Source organism: Porites lutea, chromosome 1 (genome assembly GCF_958299795.1).
Source record: "Porites lutea chromosome 1, jaPorLute2.1, whole genome shotgun sequence".
Classification (NCBI taxonomy): domain Eukaryota; kingdom Metazoa; phylum Cnidaria; class Anthozoa; order Scleractinia; family Poritidae; genus Porites; species Porites lutea.
The window spans coordinates 21,625,728-21,652,630 of NC_133201.1; the positions used below are offsets into that span (position 1 = coordinate 21,625,728).

A 26,903-nucleotide genomic window follows, 5' to 3' on the forward strand; every position below is an offset into this window, starting at 1 on the left:
TATTTTTACCAAAGACTTTATTTGTGAGAAAAATGATAGTTCATTATGCATCTTAAATATAAGTTTTTCCTGTTAAAGTAAACAATTGACCCTGTTTTAACTTAAACAGGAAGAAGTCACACCTGATTATTTAAATGTCCTTAAAAGTCAAGGAAAAAGTTCAATCACTTAGACTCACTACATAATATGCTATTTCTTCCTTTATGATATGAGCAAAGATCCCCATTTTATTGAAAATGAAAATAGCCTTGTAAACATCTGTTGTAAGTAAGTATCACTTTGGGACACTTCCAGAGTAGCAGCGTTATTAATGAAGACTGGTGTCATTTGTCATGATTGCAACATTCAAGTCTGAGGATACTGGGGTCTTAAACCGGAGCAAAATCAAGGCTTCTAAATATGTAGACCATGGTGACTTGGATGGGACAAGGAATAGGGTGTATTCTACTCAAGGGGCTAGGTTTTGGTGCCCATCACCATATAGCAATCCTATATCAAGGATACAGCTATTTCAATTAATGTTGTCAGAAAGGCCACAATGTTATGTTTCATAGTGTTTTAATAATGTCTTCTCTTTACATTTAGTTTTAAAGTCTGTTCAACTGTCACTGGTTCCTTCTTTACATTCTTCAAAACAGCTTCAACCTGTGAAGATGCCTAGAAAACATCAATTCTCAAATTTATCACCATAAGAGAGAAAACATAATAGGCAGCTAAAGCAGCCACAAAAAATGACAGCAACTACCGCATCAAAAAACCAATAAAATTTATAAACAAAATTAATAAGAGCTCTGATAGTAAAAATAATTTAAAATTTTTATTACTTATCAGGAGCATAGAAAACATCAATATACACACATACGACTGTGCGTATGGCTGAAATCTAGAAAAAAATTTTTCCTGATAGCATTTACCACTAACACACGCCTTCAAAGGGTTTTTTCTTCGGTTCAAACCTGCAGGTTGGTGGACGTCAATCAACTGTTACCATGTTTTTCATGCATTGGCCAAGAGGGATTTTTCCCTGTTTCTCGAGCACCTGGAGGAACATGTCAGCATTCAAGCTGTTTTTGCAAAATTTTGTTGGTATTTTTTTAACTGTTTTATCCTTTTTTCCATAAGCACTGTACTTTTTGAACCAATAACTAAACAATGACTGCATTTTCCTTTGTATTTGTGAACTGAAAATGTCTCGCAGAAAGAAGAAGGTAATAGCATTTCTAAGCCCCCAAATTTGAAAAATTTCCTGGGGGGGGAGGGCATGCCCCTAGACCACCCTAGCTTGGTAAGTTTGGAGTGCCCTTTGCAGTCTAACTTTTCATCCCATGAGTACACTTTTAAAATTTCATGCTACTTCTCTGCTTATAACATGTCCAGGCTTACTGTTAACATGTTAATATACAATGTAAAGAGGGTGCTTCTTGTTGCCCTCTAAATCCATCGCCATTGTGCTTGCTCTAGCCCCCTGACACAAAATTGACTGGCAAATTTAAAAGAAATATTTAAGGTGTCTCTATTATATTTATTGAACTAAACATCTATGAAAATATTTTTATGTTCCTTAACATCTTGAGATAAATATTGTTTCCTACAAGTCTCACACAAAAGAAAGATTGATTGTCAGATTGATCATCAAGGTAGTTGCACCCTGGTTTATCTATTAAACCAAATCTGAGCTGATTTGACTGAAAGCAACTATTTAATCAGCATTGGGCCAGCGAGCTTCTCAGCTTCACCATCATCACCTCGTACAGCACGTACAAGTTCAATACCAAACTCAAAAGCAGTACCAGGTCCTCTGCTAGTTACCAGGTTTCCATCACGAACAACTCGGTCTTCGGAGTACGTGTAACCTTAAAGACAAAAACAATCAAATTCTACACCACCAAACTTAAGTAACGGCAGTTCTTCATTTGCATGAGGAACACAGAAAAGTTACCATACATACATTTAAAATATACAGAGTTTTATAGTATGACAACGTTTATCCTATCCTTACGTTTCCAGATTAAGAACATCATCAATTTCTTTAAAGGATAGGAAAAAGAACTGTCAGACATCACACAGAGATTTCTTAATATTGCAGGATTTCAACTTTAGTTGACCTACTATGAAACTCATGTTTGGTTGGTTTAACTTCCATTTTTAATAATAAAAAATGCTTGGGAGGTTTGACTTCTATTTTTAATAATTAATAATTAAATAGAATTAAACCAACCAAACATAAGTCTCATACAAAGTAAATAATAAGGTCAACAAAAAAAACACTTTAGGGCCATTTTGTGGTTACAGGACATACAGTGCTGCCTGGTGAGTCAAACAATAATTTCAATGAAGACTTGGCAAAAAATACTCAACCTAATTGTCTAAAAATTAACTTCCTTAAAATGGTATTTAGCAACTCATGGTATAGTTTTAACTTTTCACAAAAAATATGCAGGCTACACAAATATTTGTTTATTTTTCAATTTAGAATGAAAAATGTATGCCATGTGAAAACATACCATCCAGTTTATCTTTCACAGAAGGATGTGATGTGACAGTCTTTCCTTTAGCAATTCCATGAGTATGAAGAGCAGTTGGGGCTGCAGTATGAAACAAACAAACCAAATGGCTCATCAGCCCAGAGCTTATTCCATTTTCCACGGCAAAACTAAGCAGCTGGGAATATTTTACCTCTCCCCCCTCCCCCCCCCCTGCCCCCATTCTGAATAGGATGTTAGTCCATCACACCAAGTTGCTGGTACCTACATATGTGTTTATACACTTGGGTGAAGAGATATAAAGTGAAGCTAAGTTTCTTGTCTAAGGAAAAAATATGACAGCAAGGTTTGAACTAGGACCTAGATTTTGTTCAGTTTCAGACCTCAAGGTGTTCCACAAACAAGGTAAACAAAAGTTACTGCCGCAATATTTTCTGTACTATTAAGATATGAAAGCAAAATAGTAGACTCAGTCTTACAGGGCTGTCAACCCCCAAAATCTTCAAATATTGAGAATTGACAGGGAAGGAATGATAGATGATGTCATAATGCACGAAACTTGACGTCATTTGTGCAAAAAAACATGCGAAAAAGATGTTGTTGGAATTGTAACATTTGTATCTGATTGGTTTACTTCCTACCAATCACATAATACTGCTTATATTACAATGGCATACTAAGGTTTCTGAGGAAACGTTCGATGTTAAAAGTTAAATAGCTCAAACAATGCAAAATATTTTAAATTTCATTGACAGAAAGGCGAATCTACAAGAAATAGCAAACTTCGGCAATTACATGTATCTGGGAGATTTCAGACTCTAATCTGGAGACCGGAAGAAACGGTTCAAAATCGGGGGTCTCCAGGATTATCCGGGAGAGTTGACAGCACTAGTCTTATGTCGACACATGTAACATAAACTGCGTTTATAAGCCAGGGGCTTTTACATCTTAGGAGGGCTTATAAAAGGACGGGCTCATAACCCAGTGTTCTCCCTAAATTTTAGCTCAGCAAGTAAAAAACCATTCTTGACCAGTAAGGCCAAAAATATGCACCAGTAGCACACTCTCCTGGCAGAGGGGGAGAGACTTTTCATTCATGAAGGCTTTCATTTTTGAACATCCTGTCAACCAATTGACTGAAAAGTACTTTTAACACCTCAAAACAAAGAATTTTACGAAGAAGCCTACATTTACTGCTAGGGTTAATTTAGTTTTAACACAAGTCACGGGAGACGCGAACTTTTCCTGCTGTTGAGAAATTCTAGAATTGGGACAGAAACCCGTGAAAAAATTGTTAGCCTGCAGTGCTTTGAAAGTACCAGTTAGCATTTAAAAAAGTAGTCAGAGAGAATAGCTGTGTATACTTTTGTTTTTCTGCATTTACTTCCTTTTCTTGTGAGGATTGGCTTGGATCACAACTTGCATGTTTTTTTAGACAACTTATATATTTAGTAACACTTAAAGCAGTTGCAGGCGGTAAGAAGTGTTGTAAGAAGGGTAAATTTTTACCGGTTACCACCTGATAAGGAGAACACTGATAACCAGAATAGAAAAAGCACTCAAAGGCAACAAGCTTTAGCTATAGCAGTGCTGATTAAGATATTACCTTTCGCATTTACGGATTATTAATTAGGCTTCAATTATTATATTTAGAGGCAGGCTTGCCCACTAGCCACCTGCAACAGTGTTACCTAGGGTAAGAGCGATTTTCATTTGAAATTGAATTGAAAACAAGTGAACAAATGTGCCTGGCTTTTGGTTGGTTAACCGAACACTCGGCTGAAAAAAATTCATGCCCAAAGAACTTTCTTTAAATCATTCGATACTTCACTTTGACATCATATTGCTTGACATGATTGACCAATTGAACAATGCCTTCTCTATAGCAGGGTTTTCTCTCGCAGATAAGGCAAATAACAAACACTTACCAAAACCATTTTTCAAGGTCATACGAAAATCCCTCTACCTGGTAAGATTGTTCCAGTTCTGAATAGTTCCAGCTGCAATTTTATCATTCCTAATCTCAGAAAGGTTGCAGACGTCTAACTCCATAATACAGTTAGACTAAGGGAGCCTCATAAGATTTAAGGATACATCTAAAATTGTTAAGCTGAGCCTGACAGCAAAGTACATTGTATTAAAGGCATCCCCATGGGCCTTTAAAAACATTTCCTGATCACTTGCACAATTTATAACAAATTGCTGCTATCTGGCTCGTATCAGATTCAAGTCATCTCAAACTCAGAGAGTGAAAAAGAGAGAAAAGAGAGTGATTACGATTTTCAGAATGTTACTATTAAAATAAAATCTTGACAGATCATTCTCTAGATGTTTCAAGTATGTTAAAAAGAAGAAAAACAAAAAAAGGACCAATTTTCTAGAGTTTACACCTAGGCCTTTTATCACAGTAAATTTTCTTTACCAGCACAAATTGCTCCAATTATTCTTCCACTTTGCTCTTGTTCCTGGAGAATCTCTTTAACTTTGGCAGACTGTAAATCATCCAGAATTAAAGTAAGCCTTTAACTCTCATCAGCTCTCAAAATTTTCATTTAAAATTAGAACATATAAATACCTTAGCAAGGTTGTTAGATCCTCCTAATCCACCAGGCAAAATAACAGCATCATATGGACCCTAAAAATAAAAGTAAAACTTTTTTCTATCAAACAAGCATTCCCTCTCCCCTTGCTGTGTTCTCCCTTTCAAGCATTGTTCATCTTGCACTCCATGTTCTTTATGACCTGTCTTCACATGTCAAAGAAAACTGATTTTCAATTTCAATTTGAACTTCCAAAAGTTTTGGTCCTGAGAAAGGGAATGATCAAAATTTAAAAAAAAGAATGGCATCATTAAAGTGTTAACCCATTCGCTCCTGGGAATTTTGCCAAAAATCGCATTTGGAAGCTGGTTGAGCAGTTTTCTAGTCATTGTCTGACTATAAAGGGGCTATGCAAAACTTACCACAAAGCTGTTTACAGGTCGTACACTTCCTGGCCTTCTGATCCAGATGCAAAATGTTAGCTTGCGAAGTTTGGGCATGCGCAGAAAGCAAAATTTCGAGTCTTGACTTTTTCTTTTTGTTTTTTCTCCTCTACTCTTCATAAATTCACTTTTCTTGCCCCATTTTTTTTTCTTTCGCTGGGAATTTAGTAAGCTTTATTTTGTTGGGAATAGTTTTTGGGAAAGCTTTTAGGATTTTGGAATTAGATGAAAGGAAAGGTAGGTGGGTAGTGAAACAGGATTTTCATGGAAGTTTTTGGGTCAATGTTACACGTTTTTTTTTCCCTTTTTCTCCAGTCTCCTTGACTGAATCATGCTCATTCTGGCATGGTTTGAAAGAAAGATCTCTTCACCCTGGTCTGCACAAGTTAGCCGACAAAGTTGTCCTTGACCATTAAAAATGAGGATGTCACAGGCAGTAGAAGGGACGTGGATCTGCAGGGGCAGCTATAGGTGATTCAGGGGCAAATGAGTTAAAACAGGCCCAAAACAGACAACTGGTCCAGCTTCAAATACAGACTTGTTTCCCCAAAACTTTTCTGGTTGGACTGAAAGTATTCTGTTTAAGACGACAATTCCAGGCAACTTCTAAAGGACTCTTTTTCTGAGATTTAAAGAAGACAAAATTTTCCTTTTTTCACATGTTACCTCCTACCTGCTTAATGGCATCCTCTAAACTCATATCTGGTTTGACCACAACATATCGACTGCATGTGACAGGATCTGCACCAGCAAGACCTCCAACCACTGTCTTAACCTGAAACAAAATCAACAAATTAAAACCATTCTGATAAATACTCTTTAACTTGTTAAGTTAATTAAAACTTTAATATGTAACAACTGTAATAACACAGCGAACCACACATTCAAGCGGTTACTGAACAGACATTTTAATCTCTATCAAGTGCCCTGAAGGTACAAACGAAACTGAATATATAATGAGTCTAGCAGCACGTGCAAATGAAATTCAACACAGGGCGTGAAAATTACAATACTAGAACACCCTCCCTTTTATAGAGAAAAAAGAAAACAACTTAACAGAAAAAAAAACAAAACAAACGACTAAGTGCATATGAATGAAATTCAGTTCTTTGGAAAGAGCTCTTAGGCTTAAGTAAGCACAACGGATCGCGCGGCTGGTCGAATGTTTCCACGCGTGTATCTGGAGGTGCCTGTTCGCGTGTATCTTCGCGTGTCTCTGTGGATGACTTGCGTAGCTCAACATGATTTCGTCGAAGGAGTCCTTGAGGCAGCTCAGCCTCGTAAGATCTTTTGTCAATGCGACTCTTTACGACACCCTTTTGCCACTCTTTTCTTCCCGCACGCCAGGGCTGAACTTGCACGGTATCTCCGGGCTCTAAGGGCTGGAGGTCTCGCGCACCTCTGTTGTAGTACTTGGTTTGTTGCTGTTGGTGGCGATGAAGCTTTGTATGTGTCACGTCCTCGTCTGAAACAGATGACGTAATGTACCGATATTATTGTCTACCGGAAGTTGTGTTAGCGGAAGTTCTCGGTTACTGTAAACGTGCAAAGGATCATGGATATTTATGTGGGTCATGTTTTCCGGGTGTCATGGCGGCCAAATAAAGTGTAGTTCATTTTAAAGTTAAATCTGATTTATTACACGGCCATCCGGGCGTCATTGTTACAGATAGATGGCTTTAATAATGCAGCAGTCATCGGGAGGAGACTTCTTGTCCTTCTGCTTAATAGCCGCTGTGCTGGGCTGATTTGCATACTCGCAGAGGGTGTGTTTTTGTGGTCCAGTAAAGCGAGAAAAACGTCTGAACCAGCCTTGCTGCACTTCAACAGAATTTTCTTCGCTTGCTTAACGGCACTCTCAGCCTTTCCATTCGACTGACTATGATAAGGACTAGTACTGCTGGTTCTGTGCTCAAAATCCCACTCTTTAGAGAATTTCAGGAAATCGCGCGAGACGAACTGTGGCCCGTTATCAGTAACGAGTTGCTCGGGAATGCCATGTCTCGCAAAATTACCTTTAAGCTTCTTGATGATGTAGACAGAGGATGTACTTCTCAGATGGTCGAGCTCTAAGAAATCGCTAAAATAGTCCACAGTCACAAGGTAACTTTTTCCATTTAACTCAAATAGGTCTGCTGCAGCGAACTCACGGCCAACTAGGTACTTCGTGGCTGGTGAGTGTTTCCTTCCTTTGACCCTGTTCGTACTCTCTGCAGGCTTCACATGTTGACACATAGTTCTTGATATCTCCTGTCATCCCAGGCCAATAAAGACACTCACACGCTCTGTTAAGGCAACCATTAACTCCAAGGTGCGAATTGTGAATACTTCTTAGGAGACCACTCCTGGCAGCCTTGGGTACCTGTCTATCCTTTCTCCCTTAAAAATCAGACCATCCTGAATGGACAGCTTATCTCTCATATCGAAGTAAGGAGAGGCTAGAAGCAACAGGGTACTCTTATTTTCAGGCCAGCCATGCTGAATCACTGCCTTCAGAGCTTGAAGTGATTCATCCTGCTCTGTCTCCCGCTGAATTTGCAGTAGCCTGGCTTCAGATATTGGCAAGTAATTCATCATGTTGATTGTCTCAAACTCTGACTCAATCTGCGCACCCGAGGGAAGATAAGCTCTAGAGAGAGTGTCCGCTAAGAACATTCTGCTTCCCCTCTTGTACTGTACTACCAAATCGTACTTTTGCAAACGGATCAACATTCCTTGCAACCTCTTAGGAGCGCGATGAAGTGGTTTCATGAAAATTGACTCAAGTGGCTTTTGATCAGTATGGACGACAGTTCTTCTACCGAAGGTAAAGTCATTAAACTTCTCTACTGAAAACACGATTGCCAACATCTCCTTTTCAATCTGCGCATAGCGAGATTCCGTCTCTGTTAAGGCTCTACTAGCGTACGCGATTGGGTGACCATTCTGCATTAAAGCTGCACCTAAACCACTCTGGCTGCTATCACACTGGATCTCAAGCACTTCAGTGGGCTTGTAGTAGGCTAGAATGGGTGCTGATGCAATCAATGTCTTGACATCATTCCAAACCTTCTCTTGCAAATCATCCCAACGCCATGCTGCATCTTTATGGGTAAGATCTCGCAGAGGCTTCATCACATCAGATAAGTGAGGTAGGAAACGGCTGAGATAATTGACCATTTCATTCAGGCGTAAAATATCACCTCGGTCCTTTGGGTGTGGCATCTCAACGATTGGTCTCACTTTCTCTGGATCTGGCTTTAGACCCTCTGTGGTTAGTAGGTGCCCATGATATGGAACCTCTTTACACTTGTACTCTAACTTCTCGGCATTGAGCTTGATACCTTTCTGCTGACATTGGCGCATGAATCCATCTAGATTGCTCTCATGATCAGCCTTGCACATGCCATGGATGAGAATATCATCTGCAATACACTTTACACCCGGGAGACCTTGTAACTCTTGATGGAGACGTTTCTGAAAAATTTCACTCGAAACACTGAGACCAAACGGCAAACGGAGCCAATGATATCGCCCATATGGCGTAGCAAATGTCGTGAGCATACTAGACTCGCAATCTAACTCCAGATGCCAAAAAGCAGAGGCTAAATCAACCTTTGTAAACACACGTGCATCTGTCAAGTCGGGCAACAAATCATCAATGACGGGAATTTGGTAACGTTCCCTCTTCAACACAGTATTAGGTGGTCGCGGGTCAATACAGCTACAACAATCTGACTAACCCACTCTGTCGGTTCATCAACAGGAGTGATTATTTTAAGACGTTCCAACCTTTGGAGCTCTTCTTTGAACTTCTCCCGAACAGACGCAGGGACTTTTCTTGCTGGAAGGATAACAGGCTTGCAATCTGGGTCAACTTGCAGGCGAACTTTTCCTGGAAGTGTTCCGAGACCTTTGTTAAAGACATCCACGTAATTAGCTGTGAGATCATCATTTGCATTCTCCATGACATTAATGAAGTTTTCCTTGTGTACAGTTAACAGCTTCATTTTCTGCATTGCATTTAAGCCAAGCAGAGGGGTCAAATCCTCTTTCACGACTAGAAACTGGACCTTGTACTTCTCATTAGTTTTCGGATTCACAACAAGCAACTCACAGGAACCGACAGGCGTCACTTTAGTTCCATTCCACATGACAAACGTTTGCGAACACGAGTCTAGTTCCTTGCCCTCAGTATACTTCAGAGGTAAAATATTTGCACTTGCACCACAATCAACTTGAAATTGCACCGGTTGCTGCCTAACCAGCATTCTCGCATACACAGCTCTCCCTCTCAAAGCCTGTACTCTTACAACGCTGATCTCCTCTAACTCCTCTTCGCTCTCAATATTATGGACAGGAACTTTCTTACACTTCTTGGCAAAATGATTCTTTGCCTTGCATCGCTTGCACTTCTTTCCCCATGCGGGGCACATCTTCCTATCAGGGTGATGGTCATAACCACAAAATTTGCAGGAAATTTTCTTTGCCGACTGCCCGTCCACCGGCATTGGAGCTCGAGGCTTTTTAGAACTTGACTTTACTTGATTAATGTTATCCACCCACCCAGACAGCGACTTCATTTGCAACTCAGCAACTTCCTCGCTGCGACACACGTCGATGCAATGATTCAGAGTAAGATCTCTCATTCTCAGCAACTCCTTGGTCATCTGCTCGTTTTTAATGCCAAGCACAATACGATCACGGATTAAACTATCCTGCAAACAATCGCAAAAATAACATGTTTTGGCCAGATTCCTCCACTCGGCAACAAAACTATCAACTGACTCCATTGTTGTACCGATACAACGCGCCAATCACTCGAGTTCTCCCCCTCGGCGTAGTTGAATGTTTTGATGACTTTCAACGCATCATCTCTGATTGTATGTTTGAACATCGCCAACTGAAACTCCCGGGTTTCCCGATCCAAACGAGAAATGACAAAATAATTGTTATATTTCTCCTTCCAAAGCTTCCAGTTTTCGGCAGTTTCTCCACTATGTTTCAAGTCAAGGTACTTCGGCGGAGTAATCTGATGAAAAGTCGGCGATAGCGGCACTACCGTACCAGACTGTCCATTGGAGGTATTACCACCGGGCATGCTGTATAACGTAGACGGTTAAAAACGAAGCAGAAGTGGCCACCGCTGCCACCATGTAATAACACAGCAAACCACACGTTCAAGCGGTTACTGAACAGACATTTTAATCTCTATCAAGTGCCCCAAAGGTACAAACGAAACTGAATATATAATGAGTCTAGCAGCACGTGCAAATGAAATTCAACACAGGGCGTGAAAATTACAATACTATAACAACAACTACATTACAAAATATTCAAATGCATGCTATATTTAAAGATTCTTGCATCTGTGTGAATTTCACATAAAACTAACAATCAATAGGACATCAACTAAAAGAGAAATAACTGTAATCGGAAGTCTGACCCCTAAGTACTGTCCCTTTTTTGCATCTAAAGAGCTGGCCACACCTACCAACCCACCAACCCACTCACTGCTGGGCACAGTTGGCAGTTATTCAAAAGCTACTGGATACTCCAAAAACCCTGGAAAGTGCTATCCACTGGATAAATCACTATCCAGTAGATAAGTATTAGGGAAACCAACTAAACTATCCAGCAGATAGAGATTTCTTTGGTTTTTAGTGATATCAACCTTTTGGAAGGTCGGATCGGATAAATCAAGTAAGCTTAATTAATTAAGTGAAAATCTTTACACAGAATGACCACGACCAGGTTTTATGAGTCCACAAGACTGAGCACTCCACCTAATCCCTTGTTGTCACTTAAATTGCTGGACGTCAACCTGGTTGAGGTCATTGTTACAGAGACACCAACCTCTGGAGATCTATGTTGTTATCTGAGGTCTTCCTAATTAAGCTTGCGATATATATTTGGGTGAGGACAAAACATGGACCAGGGGTCCATGGACTCCCACCTTGGACCGGGTCCATGGACTACTTTCATGGACCGGTCCATGGACCCCCTGTCATGGACCGGGTCCATATGGACAGTTTTTTTAAAATAGTGAGAAATGAACAAAAACAGAAAAAATAAGAGCAAAAATAAGATTAAAAACAACAACAACAACAAACAATACTTGATTGATGAGTATTATTCAATCGTGCTTATATAATGTAAACACACGACTTTTACCTCACGCCAAAATGTTGCTTGTTCTTATAAATTGTTTCCTCTGACGAGTGGGTTATGCTTTGGAGGAAAACGTTTTGACTGAGCAAATGTGAATTTTTTGCTGCTTACAGTGAAACCTGTATTAAGTGGACACCCTCGGGGAATGCTGTACACTCCACTTAATACAGGGTGTCCGCCTAATACAGGTTTGGATAGATGTCATATGAGGTGTCAAATGCCATTCAAATGAACAGTGGAAACATTCAGAATACTCCCTGAGAGACTATGATGATATATATAAACGTTTGCATCAATTTCTTTATCAAAGTGGACCAATTGATCATAGTACCATAAACATAGATTGCAACTCAAATTTGAAGAAATCAGGTGAGCAAAACAAGCTCTATACAAACAAAACGAAATAGAAAACAACACCCCGGTACTGTACTGTGAAACTATATAATCAAGTCACATTTTTTAAAGTAAAAATCGAAAAGTTTGTGGGTGGCAATTCGAGGCAATCTTTTGCATTTCCAGTGTCTGGCATGTTGGGTGGTGGAATTTAATCACAAGTGTCTGTTTAATACAGGTTGGCAACAATAGAAATGACCATTTCAGGTACTTTTTAGGTGTCAGCGTCCTCTCAATAGAGGTGTCCTCTTAATAAAGGTTTCACTGTATTTCATGCTGAGAGGTCAATGTTTGGTCCCGCTGGGCCCAGCTTGTTAGCGTTTTTAGCAGGATGATTAATTCTCATGGATAAGTGATTTACAGATCCGAATATCGAAGAAGTGAATTGTAGCTTAAACTGAATTTAGCTACATCAACTATGGAGAATTGCGATGTGACTCAGTCACGATTGCTCTAAAAGCAATGAATTCTAAACTTCAGCTTGTTCATAATGCGAGTCTTTGTACGGGAGCGCGTTGGCTTGACAGTCTTCTTCTTCGTCGACTGTACATGTGACCTCTCACGCGATAACGTTCCGAACGCTAGCCGTTCGAACACTGAACGGAACGGCAAGCGAACGGGCGACGAACGGTTAGGCAAGCTGTTCGAAACGGGTACCGTAAATGGATGAGCGGCTAATTAAGATTTTCGAACGGATGAGGTTGAACGGATAAACGGCTTCTTGAATGTTTCGAACGGATGAGGTCGAACGGATAAACGGCTAATTGAAATTTTCGAACGGATGAGGTTGAACGGATAAACGGCAAATCAAAATTTCCGAACGGGATAAGGTCGAAAGGATGACATAATAACATACAAATGGACACACCGCTTCTGTGGGGCCCTGTGTTTACATTATTATCAATCGAACGACTTTCGTACCAAATAATTAATTTAATGGTTCACTTATGATGAGAAATAAACCTCGAAACCTCAAATAAACTAGTACTGCATTGAAAATCAGTCTTTTTAGAGTGAAGGGAATTTCTCTACTGAGAATAACATCCCTGATCAAGCCTCTGCCGCGCTCATTTCCTTAATTAAACATAATGTCACGCAAACATTTCGACAATGATTTAAAGCAATGATTTTAATACATTTCGCTGCCAGAATGTTTTCGCTGAGTAGGCAACGCTTCTCCTTGTCTTATTTTTCCTCTTTGATATCTCAGTGCGAACGAAATAAAGAATAAACAAACGAGCGCGTGCCTTGTCGGCTGCGTTGATTTGCATAATTTTGACACGGCAAGAACAAGTCATAACTTCAATTCTACAACCCGTATTGACACAATCTGTGAAAAGATCACTTGAAACGAGTCGAAACTTGACCGTTTATAATAAAATATTTTTATTATTGAATTCGACCTATTAAGATAAGGTACAACCGAGCAACTTGCAGTCAAAAAGCATGCAATTCAATAGTGTCAAGTTCTATTCAAGTGAAACAAATTTCCATAATCTCAGAGGACGAAATCTCAGACGGCGGCGGCCCAGACGTACTGTTTGTGGAATTAATTTATAAACAACAGTGCTGAATGTGTATGTGAAGTGAAAAACTAAATTTACTGCAAAGGAGTCAAAATATTTATGTAATAGTTCAAAATTTATATTGTTTTGCCTTGGTATCATTGTCTATTTTACTGCGTTTCTCAGCTAGTTCGATTCCGATCATGGCCGTGTGGGAGCCGTTATCAGAGTTATTTCCAACGTTTGGTGGTATCAAGTGAAGTAATGTGTTGACAAGCCAAACACAACTCATAGGCTGGTGGCGTGACAAGTGACCTCTAGTTATGATGACCTCTTGTTAAAGTTTTGCTCTCACGATGCTTAAGTTCCCTATTTGTTGGGAGGGGACGCGGTCGTTAAGCTTGATAACACGGTGCCTGGCAGAGCGAAAAGGTCAAGTATGTGCTGATAAATGAGCAGCTCTCGTGCAGTTGCGATGGGTTTTGAAAGCCAGCGAGCACTACACGTGAAATCAAGGAATATGTGGTTCAGCGCGTCTGCGCCGCCTGTGAAAACACAAGCTAAACGAAGCACATGGTGAAACGAAGAGCCCAAAGCGAATAAAGTGTCACATTTATCTTGTGAGCAATGTTTATCCTGAAATTATAAATCTCTCTCGCAAGGCAGAAGTGCGTGGCTTCTTAAGCCGCCACGAACACGTAAGGACCATAAGGTTTTCAATTTAATAGGAGCTTGTGAATCAAACGTTTTTCCGTAAAAAGTGAAGTGAGTATCATTTAAGCGGAGGTAAACAAAGAACAGAAGCGTGACGACTGTTTGTGTAATGTGAACATGGCGGCATGCGTCATTTAACAAAGAATGGCGAATTTATTGTTTTGAAGTCGTCTCGTCTTGTCTTCTTGGAATGGCTGCCAAAATAACTTACTGTTTCTTTCTTGAACAGATAGCTCAAGCCGTTCAAACGGCTGATGAATTTTCTCGAACGGATAGCTCTAGCCGTTCAAACGGCTGATGAATTTTCTTGAACGGATAGCTCGAGCCGTTCGAACGGCTGATGAGTTTTGTCGAACGCATAGCTCGAACCGTTCGAATGGATGATGAATTTTTTAGAACGGTTAGCTCGAGGCGTTCGAACGGCATGCCACAACCAGTTGCAAAAGTACTTGAGACACTGTACCGTATTTTGGCATAAATGGCCTGTCCATGATCTTGTGCTTGTGATCCCCCCTCCACCCCTTATCAAAGTTGCTAGCAATACAAGACCATACTCAAAACGTGGAGGAACAACTTTGAATTGGAGGGAGGAGGGAGGTCAGTATTATATTTTACAGACCTGTGACCAGGAGCGATTTGAAGCAAGAAAGGTCGTTTTTTCGTGGGAGTGTTTCATCATTTTTGCAACTGGTTGCAGTCCGTTCGAACGGCTGGTGAACGGCTATCCGTGTAAAAACGGCTAAGCGTTCGGAACGTTTTTGCCTAAGAGGTCACACATGTGCAAACAGATCAGTACGTCAGCACAACTAAATATTTTGTGAACAGCATCTTGTCAAATCTTATTTTTGCACTATTTCTGTTTTTGTTCAATTCTCATTACTTAAGAAAAAGTGTACATGGACCTGGTCCATAACAGGGGGTCCATGGACCCGGTCCATGAAAGTAGTCCAAAGTGGGGGTCCATGGAACAGGTCCTCACCCTATATATTTGGCAATACTTTGAGGTGTGTACTTCATGAACTCAACTGCATTCTCATTTTCCATAAATATCACACCCACAAACTTATTAGAAGCAGTTACATACGCCAAGTTACCTTCCCACGTCGAAGCACGTCTGTAGTGATCACTGCTTCCATTTCTTCAGCACCTTCGGCCAAAATAACCAGTGCACTGCCTTTTAGATCCGCCATGTTGGACGAGCACAACAATCTAGTACCCAGACCTCTAATCGAAACGCAGAAGCGATAAAAGAGCATGAGATCCTTGCAAAGTATTTCTAAAGTTTATCAATAAATTCAATTTCAACCTCTCTTTCAGTATTAATGGAGTCTTGAGTTTAAGAAAAAAAAATTTCCTCTCCTGCAGGGACGAAAAGAAACACCAATCAGACGAGAGAAACAAACTAAACGTAGTGTAAGGAATCATGGGACACATCATGGTGGCTAAATTCCAGAGTAGCTTAGTTCCCATGAAGACGTAAATATTTTCTTCACTACCCAAACATTTTGAGAAATTCCTATATCAAGCCAATTTTAAGGATTATTTAGGTCTCTTAGAGTGTAAAATCAAGCTTTGATTGGAAAATGTAGAATACAGTGTGTGTAGGAGCTTATCGACGATTGTTTACAAGTTGAGTTTAATCGTGACTGGTGGAAGGGACCGACTAGCGTACAGAATGTGGTATTACTTTGTTGCTCACTGCGCTTATCACTTTACCAGATGGTTTCCAAAAGATTCCCGAGGAGCAGCGTAAGTTAACTTGAATTTTGTTAGTTTGTGGTGAAATCGAAAGCTTATGCGGACAAAAATGCATAGTCATCTTGACAAGACATTGTCCATTGAACGCCTGTTGAGCCCTGATCCAATAAAAGATTGCTTCCTTTTTGATTTGAGTCAGGCCTGACACCTATTGAATTTTTTGGGTATATGCAGTAACTATTAGGCGGGGATCAAACAGTTAGGGAGGTACTTTTCGCTGTGCTTTTTTATTGTTTTGCATGAAAGTACATGTAGCTGGACAGGAGAGTCATGCTTATAATAGCTGAAAGAAATCCCTACCCCCCCCATCCCTCAACAACTTCAGAAAGTATTAATGCTTATGTCGTAGTAGGTACAGATGGATAAGCAAGCTATAGTTGTATTCAGTAGCTTTTATAGATCTCAAACCGCAGCAGGATAATAGCTCAGTTGGTAGCTTGCTTGACTGCAGAACGAGAGGTTGTGGGTTCAATTCCCAGGGCCACCCCAACAGTCAGGGTCTTAAAGTGACTTAGAAATAAAAGTAATTCCATTGCCTTGCAAATAGCCAAACCTTCACGTGGCTCAGATGACTACATTGTGCATACCTGCCAACCTCTGGAGATCTAAAATCTGGAGACTCTCTATTTTGCCCCCACCCCCATCCCCGAATGTCAACAGCACCAACACCCCCCATCCCGCCCCAACAAATTGCCTTAGGACATTATAATTATGACGTCTTACATGACGTACATGGGATCAAAATCTTTCATCGTTGTAATGACGAACTAATCTTTGTCATTGACTAAACATGTGCAAAATTTGTCCCAGAAACTGTAGAATGAATAACAAAAGGTCGAATTTTGTGAAAAAATGGACTAAATTTCAAACTAAAGAACAGAAATGCTCAAAAATCCATTTTATCTGGGAGATTTGGTGCTCTAACTGGGAGATCGGGAGATTTGATGAAAAACTTGGAGACTCCCAGGAAAACCGGGAGAGTTGGCAGGTGTGATTGTGTGATTCCAGAAAATATCCATATCCCTCCCACTGATGGTTCTTCCGATTAGACCCCCCCCACCCCGACAGAATTTCGGTTCCAGAGGGGTCATGTATAACCCCCCACCCCCCAGGAATTTCCTATTTTCCTTTTCATGGCCTTTATTTGCCGCATTTAGAGATAATTTATTGACTGTGTACCGCTTAAAATTAACTGTTCTCATCTTAAGACAGTTTTTTATAATCTTTGACGTATTTGTAATCTTTTACAAGGCAATTTGTATTTCTTATGCTGGTAGAGCATGCTTGATAATGAGCAGTCTCTCTTTTTTATAAGTCCATCCAGCGAAATGCGCGAGGCATGAAAACAGAGATTAATATGTTTATGTCATTTCAAGAAAACATTTACAGTATAACTTCAAATTTGAACTATTCATTGAAATAAAACTATGTGAACATTTTCGAATTTCTAAAGGAATCTTCTTACAGGCAAAGTTTATCGATACATCTTCTGCTTCCGGTCCTAAAGTTGAAATTCTGATACCGTAATTAAGTTTCAGTGATGTACCCGTCTAGTCTAAGTCAGTTTCATCTTAAAAGCAACATTAGTACAGCATAACTTCAAAGTTAACTATTGATTTAACATTAAACTAGGTGAAGATATTCGAATTTCAAAACGATCTACTAAAAACTAACTTACAAACAAAGTTTAGTGTTAAATGTTCGGCCTCGGGTCCTAAAGTCACCACAAAGTCGATGTTTGTAATTAATTTTAACTTTGAATGAATTACGCTTGTAGTTAAACAAATTTCAGAAATTACAAAAAAACTTACGGTATTTGGGTTATAAAAGAACAAAATATGGAAATATTCATTTTGCGTCCCATATTTGCATCGATTCGTGTTCATAAATGAACATCGGTGAAACATGATCTATTTCATCGCCTAGCACGTGATCGAAAGTCTCCTCGACAAAGAAGAAGCAGATCATTAATATTTTCGGGCAAAAGTTGATTTGGCGAGAAGTCTGTTCGACAAACAGCTTGCCTTCAACGGTACTTTATTGGAAGTCAGTAATAAAATACAGCAAAGCTCTCATTTGGGTCGTCACGCAACGCTTTGTCGTGATGAGCTCCCGCTGAATGTCAACAGACATTTGCGTAAAGTTGTTTACACGAAGCTCGAGAAATATAGTGCTGAGGTAGACGATGTTTTTTCTCGATTGACCTAAGTTTTTATCAGACTAGTCTGCAATCGAGTCTGCACTCTAGATACATAATCAACATTACTAACCGATGCGCTAAAATTTATTCCCGGAGAAGCAAAGGACCTGTTGAGAATTGCGATTGATTTGCCTGAAGGACAATTTTATTTAAAGACTTCGTCAAAGTCAAACATTGGACAGACCGACCATTACATCTTTAAGTTTTTTCTCGAAAGGGCATCTATTTCTGATTGTTGTTGTGATACAAATCAAAATAATCCACATATACTTGAGTATGACTCGTACGATCGTTTGCGTCTTTTACAACCCTGTGGAAAATTCTTCTCGTGGGCACACCCCATACCCCTCGGAAATTTCTACCCTTTAGCCCCCCCCCCCCCCCCCCCCACCCCTTAGGAATTTCCATTGACCATCCGTGGGGGGGCGGTATGGATATTTTCTGGAATCACACATTACAAGTCATGTAAATGGGAGTTCCATCACTGGAAGGAGACATTAAAGTAGTGTCCTCCATTACAGGCTCTTTGCATCACTTGATCACGTGATCAACTTTCGGTAAAAATGAAAGCAGTCCATGTTTGGAAAATTTTGTTAGCACAAGCGGAAAGACCATAATAAAATTAGGTATCCTGAGAATTTTCAGCTGTATATCTCAAAAGTAGCGATTGCATGAGAAAAACAACTTTTGCCAACCAGTCGCCCTTACATGGTTTTCAATACAAATCCTTATAATTTCAAAATTTTCAAAACTGTCATGAAATATTTCCTTACAGCGCTCAAATCTCCTTTTAATTCTTAGCAGGCAATTTTAGCCCTATAAATGCATAAGGGAAAGATTTAACGACAGTTTAAAAATTTTAGAGTTTACAAGGATTTGTAGGAAAAACCAAGCAAGCGTGACTGCGTGGCAAAAGTTGTTTTTCTCATACAAATGCTTCTAACTTTCGGTGGCAGTTGCAATCACTGCTTTTGAGATATACGGCTGAAAATGCTCAGGTTACCTAATTTCAATATGCTCTTTCAGCTTGTGCTAACAAAATTTTTCATAAGTGAACTGTTTTCATGTTTACTGAAAGTTGATCACGTGATCACAGTCATGCAAAGAGCCTATTATTAGTACTTTCGTGCTAAATACATTGGCAAAAAAAAGACATTTTTTTGCATGAACTGAGAACAATATTCAATTAGTTTTCAATGTTGATTTATTTCATAAAATTAATATTGCATTAATAATTGCAACCTCATTTTTTCAACAGGAGACTTGCTGTTGTACTTTTTGCCCTTATGTTCATTATACCACAAGTATATGTGATTCAGCTGTAAGTATTGACTACTTATTTACAGTAACATAATATTTTAGTTTGAAAAAATAGTTGGAAAGAGCTGTTAACCATTAGAAGTGATTCTCTTCTTTGAGATGGTGTCAAACTTGACTTGACAAAGACATGTATTAAAGACCAGCTGGAAGACACAAGAAGGCCATAAAGAGCAAGCCAGCTTACAGTCAAACCAGGTCAAGCGTACCCCCCAAGAATCCATTAACGAATTTATTCTTCTAAAGTTGACTCCATTGGTAGTCGTAGATTTCAGATTGATTTCTACATTCTTGCATGCGTAATGAGCCCTGAATTCACAAGCGAGGCAGTTATGAAATAATTTCTACCGGCTCCGTTTTCCTGAATTAAATTTTGATGTAAATGTCTTCTAAGAAACTTAATCCATTCAAAGATTTTCAATGTGACCAAATACAGAGTTCTCGTAAAATATTCACTGCTCATTACGCATGCAGAAATGCTGCTTTGAATTTGACACCAGTTACAGGAACGACTAACGGATTCATTATTCAAATAATATCAATATTCATTAATAGAATCTTGAGGGGTACGCTTGACCTGCCTTGACTGTAATAGGTTCTACTGGCTACAGAAACAAGAAGAAAAATTGATCAAGTTTACGTTTGCAGTGACTTCTGGGACTGTTACAAGAGACAGGAAAAAAACTTTGGCCAAATACATTGTAGCTGACCAGCACATCGTCAGTAGAGACCCCAGAAACAATAAATATTATTGTGGGACACATTTCAGCTTCAGTTTCCTTCTTGTTCTAAAGTGGCAAATTTTGAGTGATCATAACCTTTTTTTTACCGATGTTTAACTTTATAAATAAATGCTAATACATGTAGTACACATCCATGAGTGCTCAACATTTGAGACACAAATAAATCAAAATCGCATGTAAAATGTAAGAAATATTAACCTGCAAATAACAGCTGATCTTACTCAAATATACCTAATGTCAGATGATAATTATCATTCCTGTAGCTTTGTATTCATGTCAAAATAGTAAGACAACCATTTGCAATCTGAGGGTTTCTAATAGTAATTAAGGTACAGTCATTAACCCTGTTAACCCTTTAAGTCCCAATAGTGACCAACATCAATTTTCTCCTAACAGCATCCATACATTGTCAAGAGAGAGGGTTATGAGAATTAATAAAATGATCACCAAAGAGAAAATGCCTTGATCTTTTATAAAATTCTCTCAACTAATTCTTAAAGGAAATGTATGGAGATCAGTTTGGAGAATTTGTTTGTGGATATTGGGGCTTGAAGGGTTAATGCAGACATTGAATATGGGTCACAGAAAGTGTCCAATAAAATTTGTTATTAACCGTAGGTTGCTTTTCAATTTCCTTTGTCTCCGAGTCCTAGTTCATGAATAATTAGGGCTAGGAGACAAAGGAAATTGAGAATCACCCTAGGTTAAAAAATGTTTACCTGAATTTAATTTTGACCTGTAAAAGATCTTTCTATAGGTAACCTTCTATTAAACCTTAATTCCTTTTCATGGTATGTTGAGACTGCCTTAGACTGCGAGCAGTCTCTTATTTTTCTTTGCAAAGTTACTGCACGCAAAACCTAAGCACGCGAGCGGCAAAGCCATGAGCCGCAAGAAACAAGGCCGTAAGCCCGAGAAGAAAAAATAAGAGACTGCTGACTCTTGTTTTTTTCTGGGGACAACGTAAGATATGTAAGATATCCTCAAAAGTTTTATTAATTACTGAGATTACTGCTTGGTTCGCTATTGTTTGCAGTTGGTTGTGACGCGTGACTATTCTTATTGCTTGCAATCTTACCACAGACCAGTCAATTATCTGTCAACAGTTGTGCAATTGACCAATAGGTTACTCCATTTCTGGGTTGACAGAGGGTTTGTTTAACTAAAAAAGAGTCAGCAGTCAGTCTTTTCTCGTCTGGTCTCAATCCCTTATTGTAATAATAACGTTGTGTTTTGCAATCGCACTGGATGTGATAAGAACTAGACGGATTTTAAGAGAAAAGGCGGACTGCAAGCAGTCTAAGACTGCCTTAGCTTGCGTCGCAGACATACATGTAACCTAACCCTTGTCACTAATGTCTGCAAAGCAGTGCTGATATCCTTATTCTCAGTCCACAACTGACTCAATTAACTACTGAACATTTGTTTCAATTTTTCCTTCTACTTGATTGGCAAATCAACTATGACATGCAAATCATGACACCCCTGGTAGACTTTTGGAGGCCTAGAACAAGGATATTGATGCTGTTTTGCAGGCGGAATTAACCAGAAGTTTAGTTCTGTCTGTGATGCGAGCTGCCAACTGCCAGTGACTTAGCAGGTGCAAAAACTCCACAGTTTTTGAGGGGTGTATTTTCAAACCCATGATTTTACCCTTCAAATGCCCATATCTGCCCATGAGGATCCCCATTCCTTGTACTACTTGTGATGTCATTGGTTTGAATGGTCATAGACTTTTTTGACATCTACAACTCGAGCAGGAGAAAGAGATCTTTCATGGGCATGAATGAGGCAAACAGGCCAGAGAAAAAATGGAAAATGAACATCTAAGATTGACCAGAAAATTGACTACTTACCCATCCACATACCATGCACTTTCTATTGAAAAAGTATTAATTCACAACCCTTACAATTTTTGTTGAAACTTTTTCCCCTGAGTGGGAGCCTAGTAATAATTTATTGCCCAGCCCAACCCAAAAAAATAATAAATGAGGAAAGAATTGCAAAAGAATTGAGAAGGAGAACTAAATGAAATGTAGAAGTATCAACATTTTGCCTTCTGGCCGTGCCTGAACTTCAGAAGCTGATATTTAGCATCAGGAAGTGCTTGACTTATAAACAGTGCAGTGCTTTCAAGTTTGGGCTGTTTTGCTTCTTTTTGGCCAGATAATGACCAGAAAATGGATGGACTACTGTGGCCAATAAGCTGGGGCCAATGCGTTTTAAAGCAAAATTTCTATATTACTTTAATACTTTTGCTTTTTATTTTATTTGCTGTAGGCCTCCAAGTTCTCGGACCTGTGATGAACCTCTGCTCAACATCTCAGTTGCAGGCATTGTTTTTACATTTGCTATGATAGGTATAGTGTACTTTCTCTGTCTGGTGTTCTTTTAACTATGTAATTAATTTTTTGAAAAACAATGTGCAGGTCCAGATCATATCCATAACTTCCACTTAAGACCCCACATACCTCTGGAAATTCCAATAATTACAGCTAAACCTCATCCATTCTTTGGAGAGGGGCGGGGGGGGGGGGGGCTCAGGGCTGTCAAAAAGTTTTTAAGTAGCAGGCTGATATTGTACACTAGGTGGCTTTGGAACACCAGAGGCACAAGTTCTTGAGGGCTGTGGCATCAAGGGTCATTTTGAAATTTAGAGTCTCAGAAATGGTGTTTCCAGGGGTTTTCAAGAGGTATTTTGCATTGCGGATGCCATCAATGAGGTCAAGGATAAATTGAAGGTCTTCATGCAAAATCGTCCTTGTGATATGCAAAATTTTGACCTGTGACTATTAATTTGCAGTAAGGTTCAACACAAGTGCAAAAACACATCTTCTTTCCTGGCAGTTTCTTTTGTAGTGCTAGTGTCCAACATGACACTGAGTTTCTTTCACAAACAATAAATTTTTTTCAGCGTATAATATGTATCCGGTTATATTTGATCTGTGGCTACTACATGTAGTAGCTCAGGGCTTGGCGGTGGTCTAAAAATTCCGTTTCTAACTGAAATTTATGGACAACAATAAATTATTCTAAACTGCCGACAAATTAATTGGCAACAAAATTTTTTGTAGCATGGCTATGACTTTTATTGTGGATTTGCTTTTGTACTTTGACTTTTTGCTTGCTTATTTTGCATGTGCTGCAAAATATCTCACTAAAAGTTTAATTAGGTTAGTTGATTATAGCTCACCACTTCATTGCATCCCGCCCTTTGTGCTATATCCTGGAAGCTACCATGTGGCATGAAATTTTTGAGAGTTCTAATTTTGACGATTTTTTCCCGCAATCTGCAGAAATAAGTTCCCGCAAACAAAAATTATCACAAACATTTTTCCCACCAAAATTTACTCCAGCGTAAATATGCTCTAACTTAAATTCACTACACAAAAATACAGTACTAAGAAATCGTGTCTGTTCAATCACAACTTGTCTCTTTCATTCAGAAACAACGAAATAATGGTTTATTTCTTGAAAATAATTATGTATTTCTATCTCACATACTCAGTAAAAGCGAAAATTAATTATCAATGCTATGTACTGGGTACTTTCTAAAAATCGTGAAAATCACTTCCCAGCAAGAAAAATCAATCTGTCCTAATGGCAAAAATTAGTTCCTGCAAAACACAAAAAATCGCCAATCCACAAAAATAAACTCCCGCAAAAATTTTGTGCCGCCGATAGTTACAGCACCCCCTCCTCTTCAATCCCCTCTGGTTTCAATGTTGTAGAGTGCATGCAGCTTTCTGAAGTGAAGTGCAACCCGACTAAACACCTTGTTTAATCACAACATGCACATGACATGCCATTCTACAAAATACACTATCCATTGTTATTTTCAATTGACCTTACTCAACAAAGAACAACATTGTCTGGGGGAGAGGCATGGGGGCTGCTTTTCCCTTGGGGAGGGGGAAGGGGGCAGTCATAGGCTGTGTTTTTGCATGTTATACATGTACATAAATACTGTAACATGAACTTGTGCAGCAACATGTGGAATCAATGCAGATCCTATTTTTATTTTTACTCTCAGCTTTTGCATTTTTATTCGCAATCATGGAACCTGTGCCATGGCAGCTTAAGATTGCATTTCATTTCTTTGGCTTTGGATCCCTCATTCTTGGCATGGTACTGTTTGCATCAACATTTGCGTCTGAATTATGTGTGAGTGTTTTCTTCTTGTTGTTTTTTATGGGAACCTCAGAGTTAAAAGTACAGTTTGACTCCTGATAACTCAAACCTTCTAGGGAGACCAAAAAAAGTTTGAGTGATCAGGAGCTCAAGTGCAAGGCAAATAACCGGAAATAGGGAAAGAAGCAAATGGATGGGGAGGGAATGCAAGTATCATTCCCTCTCTACTTCAGCAGCATTGGATGACATAAAAATTGTTTATATTTTGAAAAAGGAATTAAGCAACAAATCTTGATTAATATATAGGGATGAAAACTGAATTTGAAGTGGAGTGACATAAAAGTAAAGACAAAGAATTGACATGGTTGTTTTGAAATAAAAGAGAGATTAAGCATCATTTTTACGGCAACTGGCAACAGAAGATTCAAGTTGTAAAATTTTCAAAATGAGAAATTAGCAGATAAAAACAGCTTCAAATACTAATATTGTTATGGAAAGAATTAGTGTGAATCTACGGATTTTCATGTAGTTATAATGAACTGTAAACGATAAGTAATAATTATGGAAAACTTTGTCACGTGGTACAAATTCACATTTGCAGTAAATGCAATGCTTAATCTCTCTAAATTCAATGTTTCAGACCTCAGTACAATGTTTTTTTTCAAGTGGAGTGACATAAAAGTAAAGACAAAGAATTGACATGGTTGTTTTGAAATAAAAGAGAGGTTAAGCATCATGTTTACGGCAACCGGCAACAGAAGATTCAAGTTGTAAAATTTTCAAAATTAGAAATTAGCAGATAAAAACAGCTTCAAATAATAATATTGTTATGGAAAGAATTAGTGTGAATCTACGGATTTTCATGTAGTTATAATGAACTGTAAACGATAAGTAATAATTATGGAAAACTTTGTCATGTGGTACAAATTCACGTTTGCAGTAAATGCAATGCTTAATCTCTCTAAATTCAATGTTTCAGACCTCAGTACAATGTTTGTTTTTTCAAGTTATGTGCTTAAAACATTGTTTGGGTTATCAAGGGTAAAATTATGTAGAAATGACCTGAAAGGAAAGAAAAATTACTTCGAGTTTGCGGGAGGTTCTAGTTATCATGGGTAAAATTACAGTAAAGGTGTAAAGGAAATCCAAGAGAAATCAACTTTAGTTCGAGTTAGCACGAGGTTTGAGTTATCAGGAGTCAACTGTATGCCAAGTGCATTTGTTAAGTTATATAAGCAGGCAGGAAGTGGGAACATCCTCACAATCCCAGGTGTTCTCAATAGTTGCCAATAAACCGGAGTTTATTGAATTTGGTTCTCCCTGCAAAGTTTACATAACAAAATCCCCAGAAAAACCCTGAAGGATCTTGATAGTAGAAGGGAAGTGGCCTAATGCAATTTAATAGTAATACCAAAGCAAATCCTACAAATTTAGGCCCCAACTCCCCAAGAAAGGAAAAAAAGCTGGATCACAACCCATTCAAAAACACCCAGGCGCCATTCTCAAACACACAGGGTGCAAAGAAAATCATTTTTACAGCTTGTCATTCGGGCTGAAGCTAGCATTTACTAGCCCACAAGTCATTTCAACTAGCCCCATGGCAAAAGCTTTTTGATGAGCAGAATTGATTTCACAGTTCTTCTGTTATTCAGATTCCTCCAAAACATCACTTGCCCATCGAGCAAGTTAAAAACAGAATTCACTAGCGCTGGGCTATCGGACACGTACTACTTTCTTGGCAGGCTGAACACAGCACTTCAGATAGTGCAAACTTTCAGTCACATGGCCTATTGCTAACATATCCTGACATTGCAGCGAGGTACACTATTAAAGTCACTGTGAATAATTCTCCTTTGTTCTTTCTCTTGTTTAGCAAGGATATGCTCCTGAGTTGTACTATTTATGTCTGTCATTTGGGATATTTGCTCTTCTTACAACGGGTAGGTTTGACACATGTGTTAAGCTTCTATCTCGTTAGGCAAATAGTCTAAAATAAACTGGTACATGGAGATGTTGTACATTGTACCAGTGTATGATTAAATTTTAGTGATGAGTTTAACTTGTTGCAGTGCTCGAATTTGTTAAAGATTGTGTAGTTTTGTGAGATGTATAGGAGACACCAAGGCCACTGGTTGAGTTAATCAGCTTACATTGTGTAAATTTTGGTCTGTAATTGTAACAATGGCGTACTAGGTGGTCTTAGGGAACAATTTAGTTTTTTGAAATCTTGGCTGAGAGATAAAAGAAGCGTGGTGGAGTTAGAAAAATTTACTAGTTTCAAAGCTCTTGATCTCACCCCTCTCCATAGGAAGTTTAATGGCCACCTCAGGCCCCGTCAGCCATATTCAAACCATTTTGTTTGAAGAAGAAACATAAAATGTATTTTTGACCAAAGTTTAGAGATCAAGATGGCTGAATATTGGCCAAGGTTTTTACTCGCCGTTTTTATGGACCAAAGTTGAGGTCTTACATAAAATGCAGAAAAAGAGCAAGGTTATCATCCTGTCATTTTGATGTCATGCTTGG

The 26,903-nt window shown here is 38.9% G+C and overlaps 2 protein-coding genes across 3 annotated transcripts in view; one reads left to right on the forward strand and one right to left on the reverse strand.

Moving 5' to 3' along the window:
- On the reverse strand, positions 1-15,610 carry LOC140946738 (Parkinson disease protein 7 homolog). 2 transcript variants are annotated; one of them, XM_073395855.1, is made up of 7 exons: positions 15,535-15,610; positions 15,323-15,452; positions 6,140-6,241; positions 5,059-5,118; positions 4,906-4,975; positions 2,505-2,585; positions 1-1,853 (listed from the first exon to the last, which is right to left on the reverse strand). In XM_073395855.1, exons 2-7 carry the CDS (start codon positions 15,416-15,418, stop codon positions 1,696-1,698), a joined length of 567 nt encoding a protein of 188 aa, XP_073251956.1. In that variant the 5' UTR covers positions 15,419-15,452; positions 15,535-15,610; the 3' UTR covers positions 1-1,695. The 2 variants fall into 2 exon arrangements, with proteins under 2 accessions (XP_073251956.1, XP_073251949.1); XM_073395848.1 differs by having other exon boundaries at positions 15,323-15,585.
- LOC140946754 (uncharacterized) overlaps positions 15,552-26,903 on the forward strand; it is a 15,796-nt gene continuing 4,444 nt past the window's right edge. Inside the window, exons 1-5 of the mRNA XM_073395865.1 lie at positions 15,552-15,977; positions 19,445-19,507; positions 22,527-22,606; positions 24,280-24,410; positions 26,251-26,317. Of these exons, the coding sequence (XP_073251966.1) occupies positions 15,904-15,977; positions 19,445-19,507; positions 22,527-22,606; positions 24,280-24,410; positions 26,251-26,317 (415 nt within the window). The 5' untranslated portion in view covers positions 15,552-15,903. The remainder of the gene's footprint in view (positions 15,978-19,444; positions 19,508-22,526; positions 22,607-24,279; positions 24,411-26,250; positions 26,318-26,903) is intronic.

Coding starts and splice junctions, on each gene's coding strand:
- LOC140946738 (XM_073395848.1), bottom strand. CDS start 15,484: ATGCTCTTTTATCGCTTCTGCGTTTCGATTAGAGGTCTGGGTACTAGA. Junction 5,119..6,139: donor TAGAGGATGCCATTAAGCAG/GTAGGAGGTAAC, acceptor TTTTATTTTTAG/GGTCCATATGATGCTGTTAT. Junction 4,976..5,058: donor GATCTAACAACCTTGCTAAG/GTATTTATATGT, acceptor GATGATTTACAG/TCTGCCAAAGTTAAAGAGAT.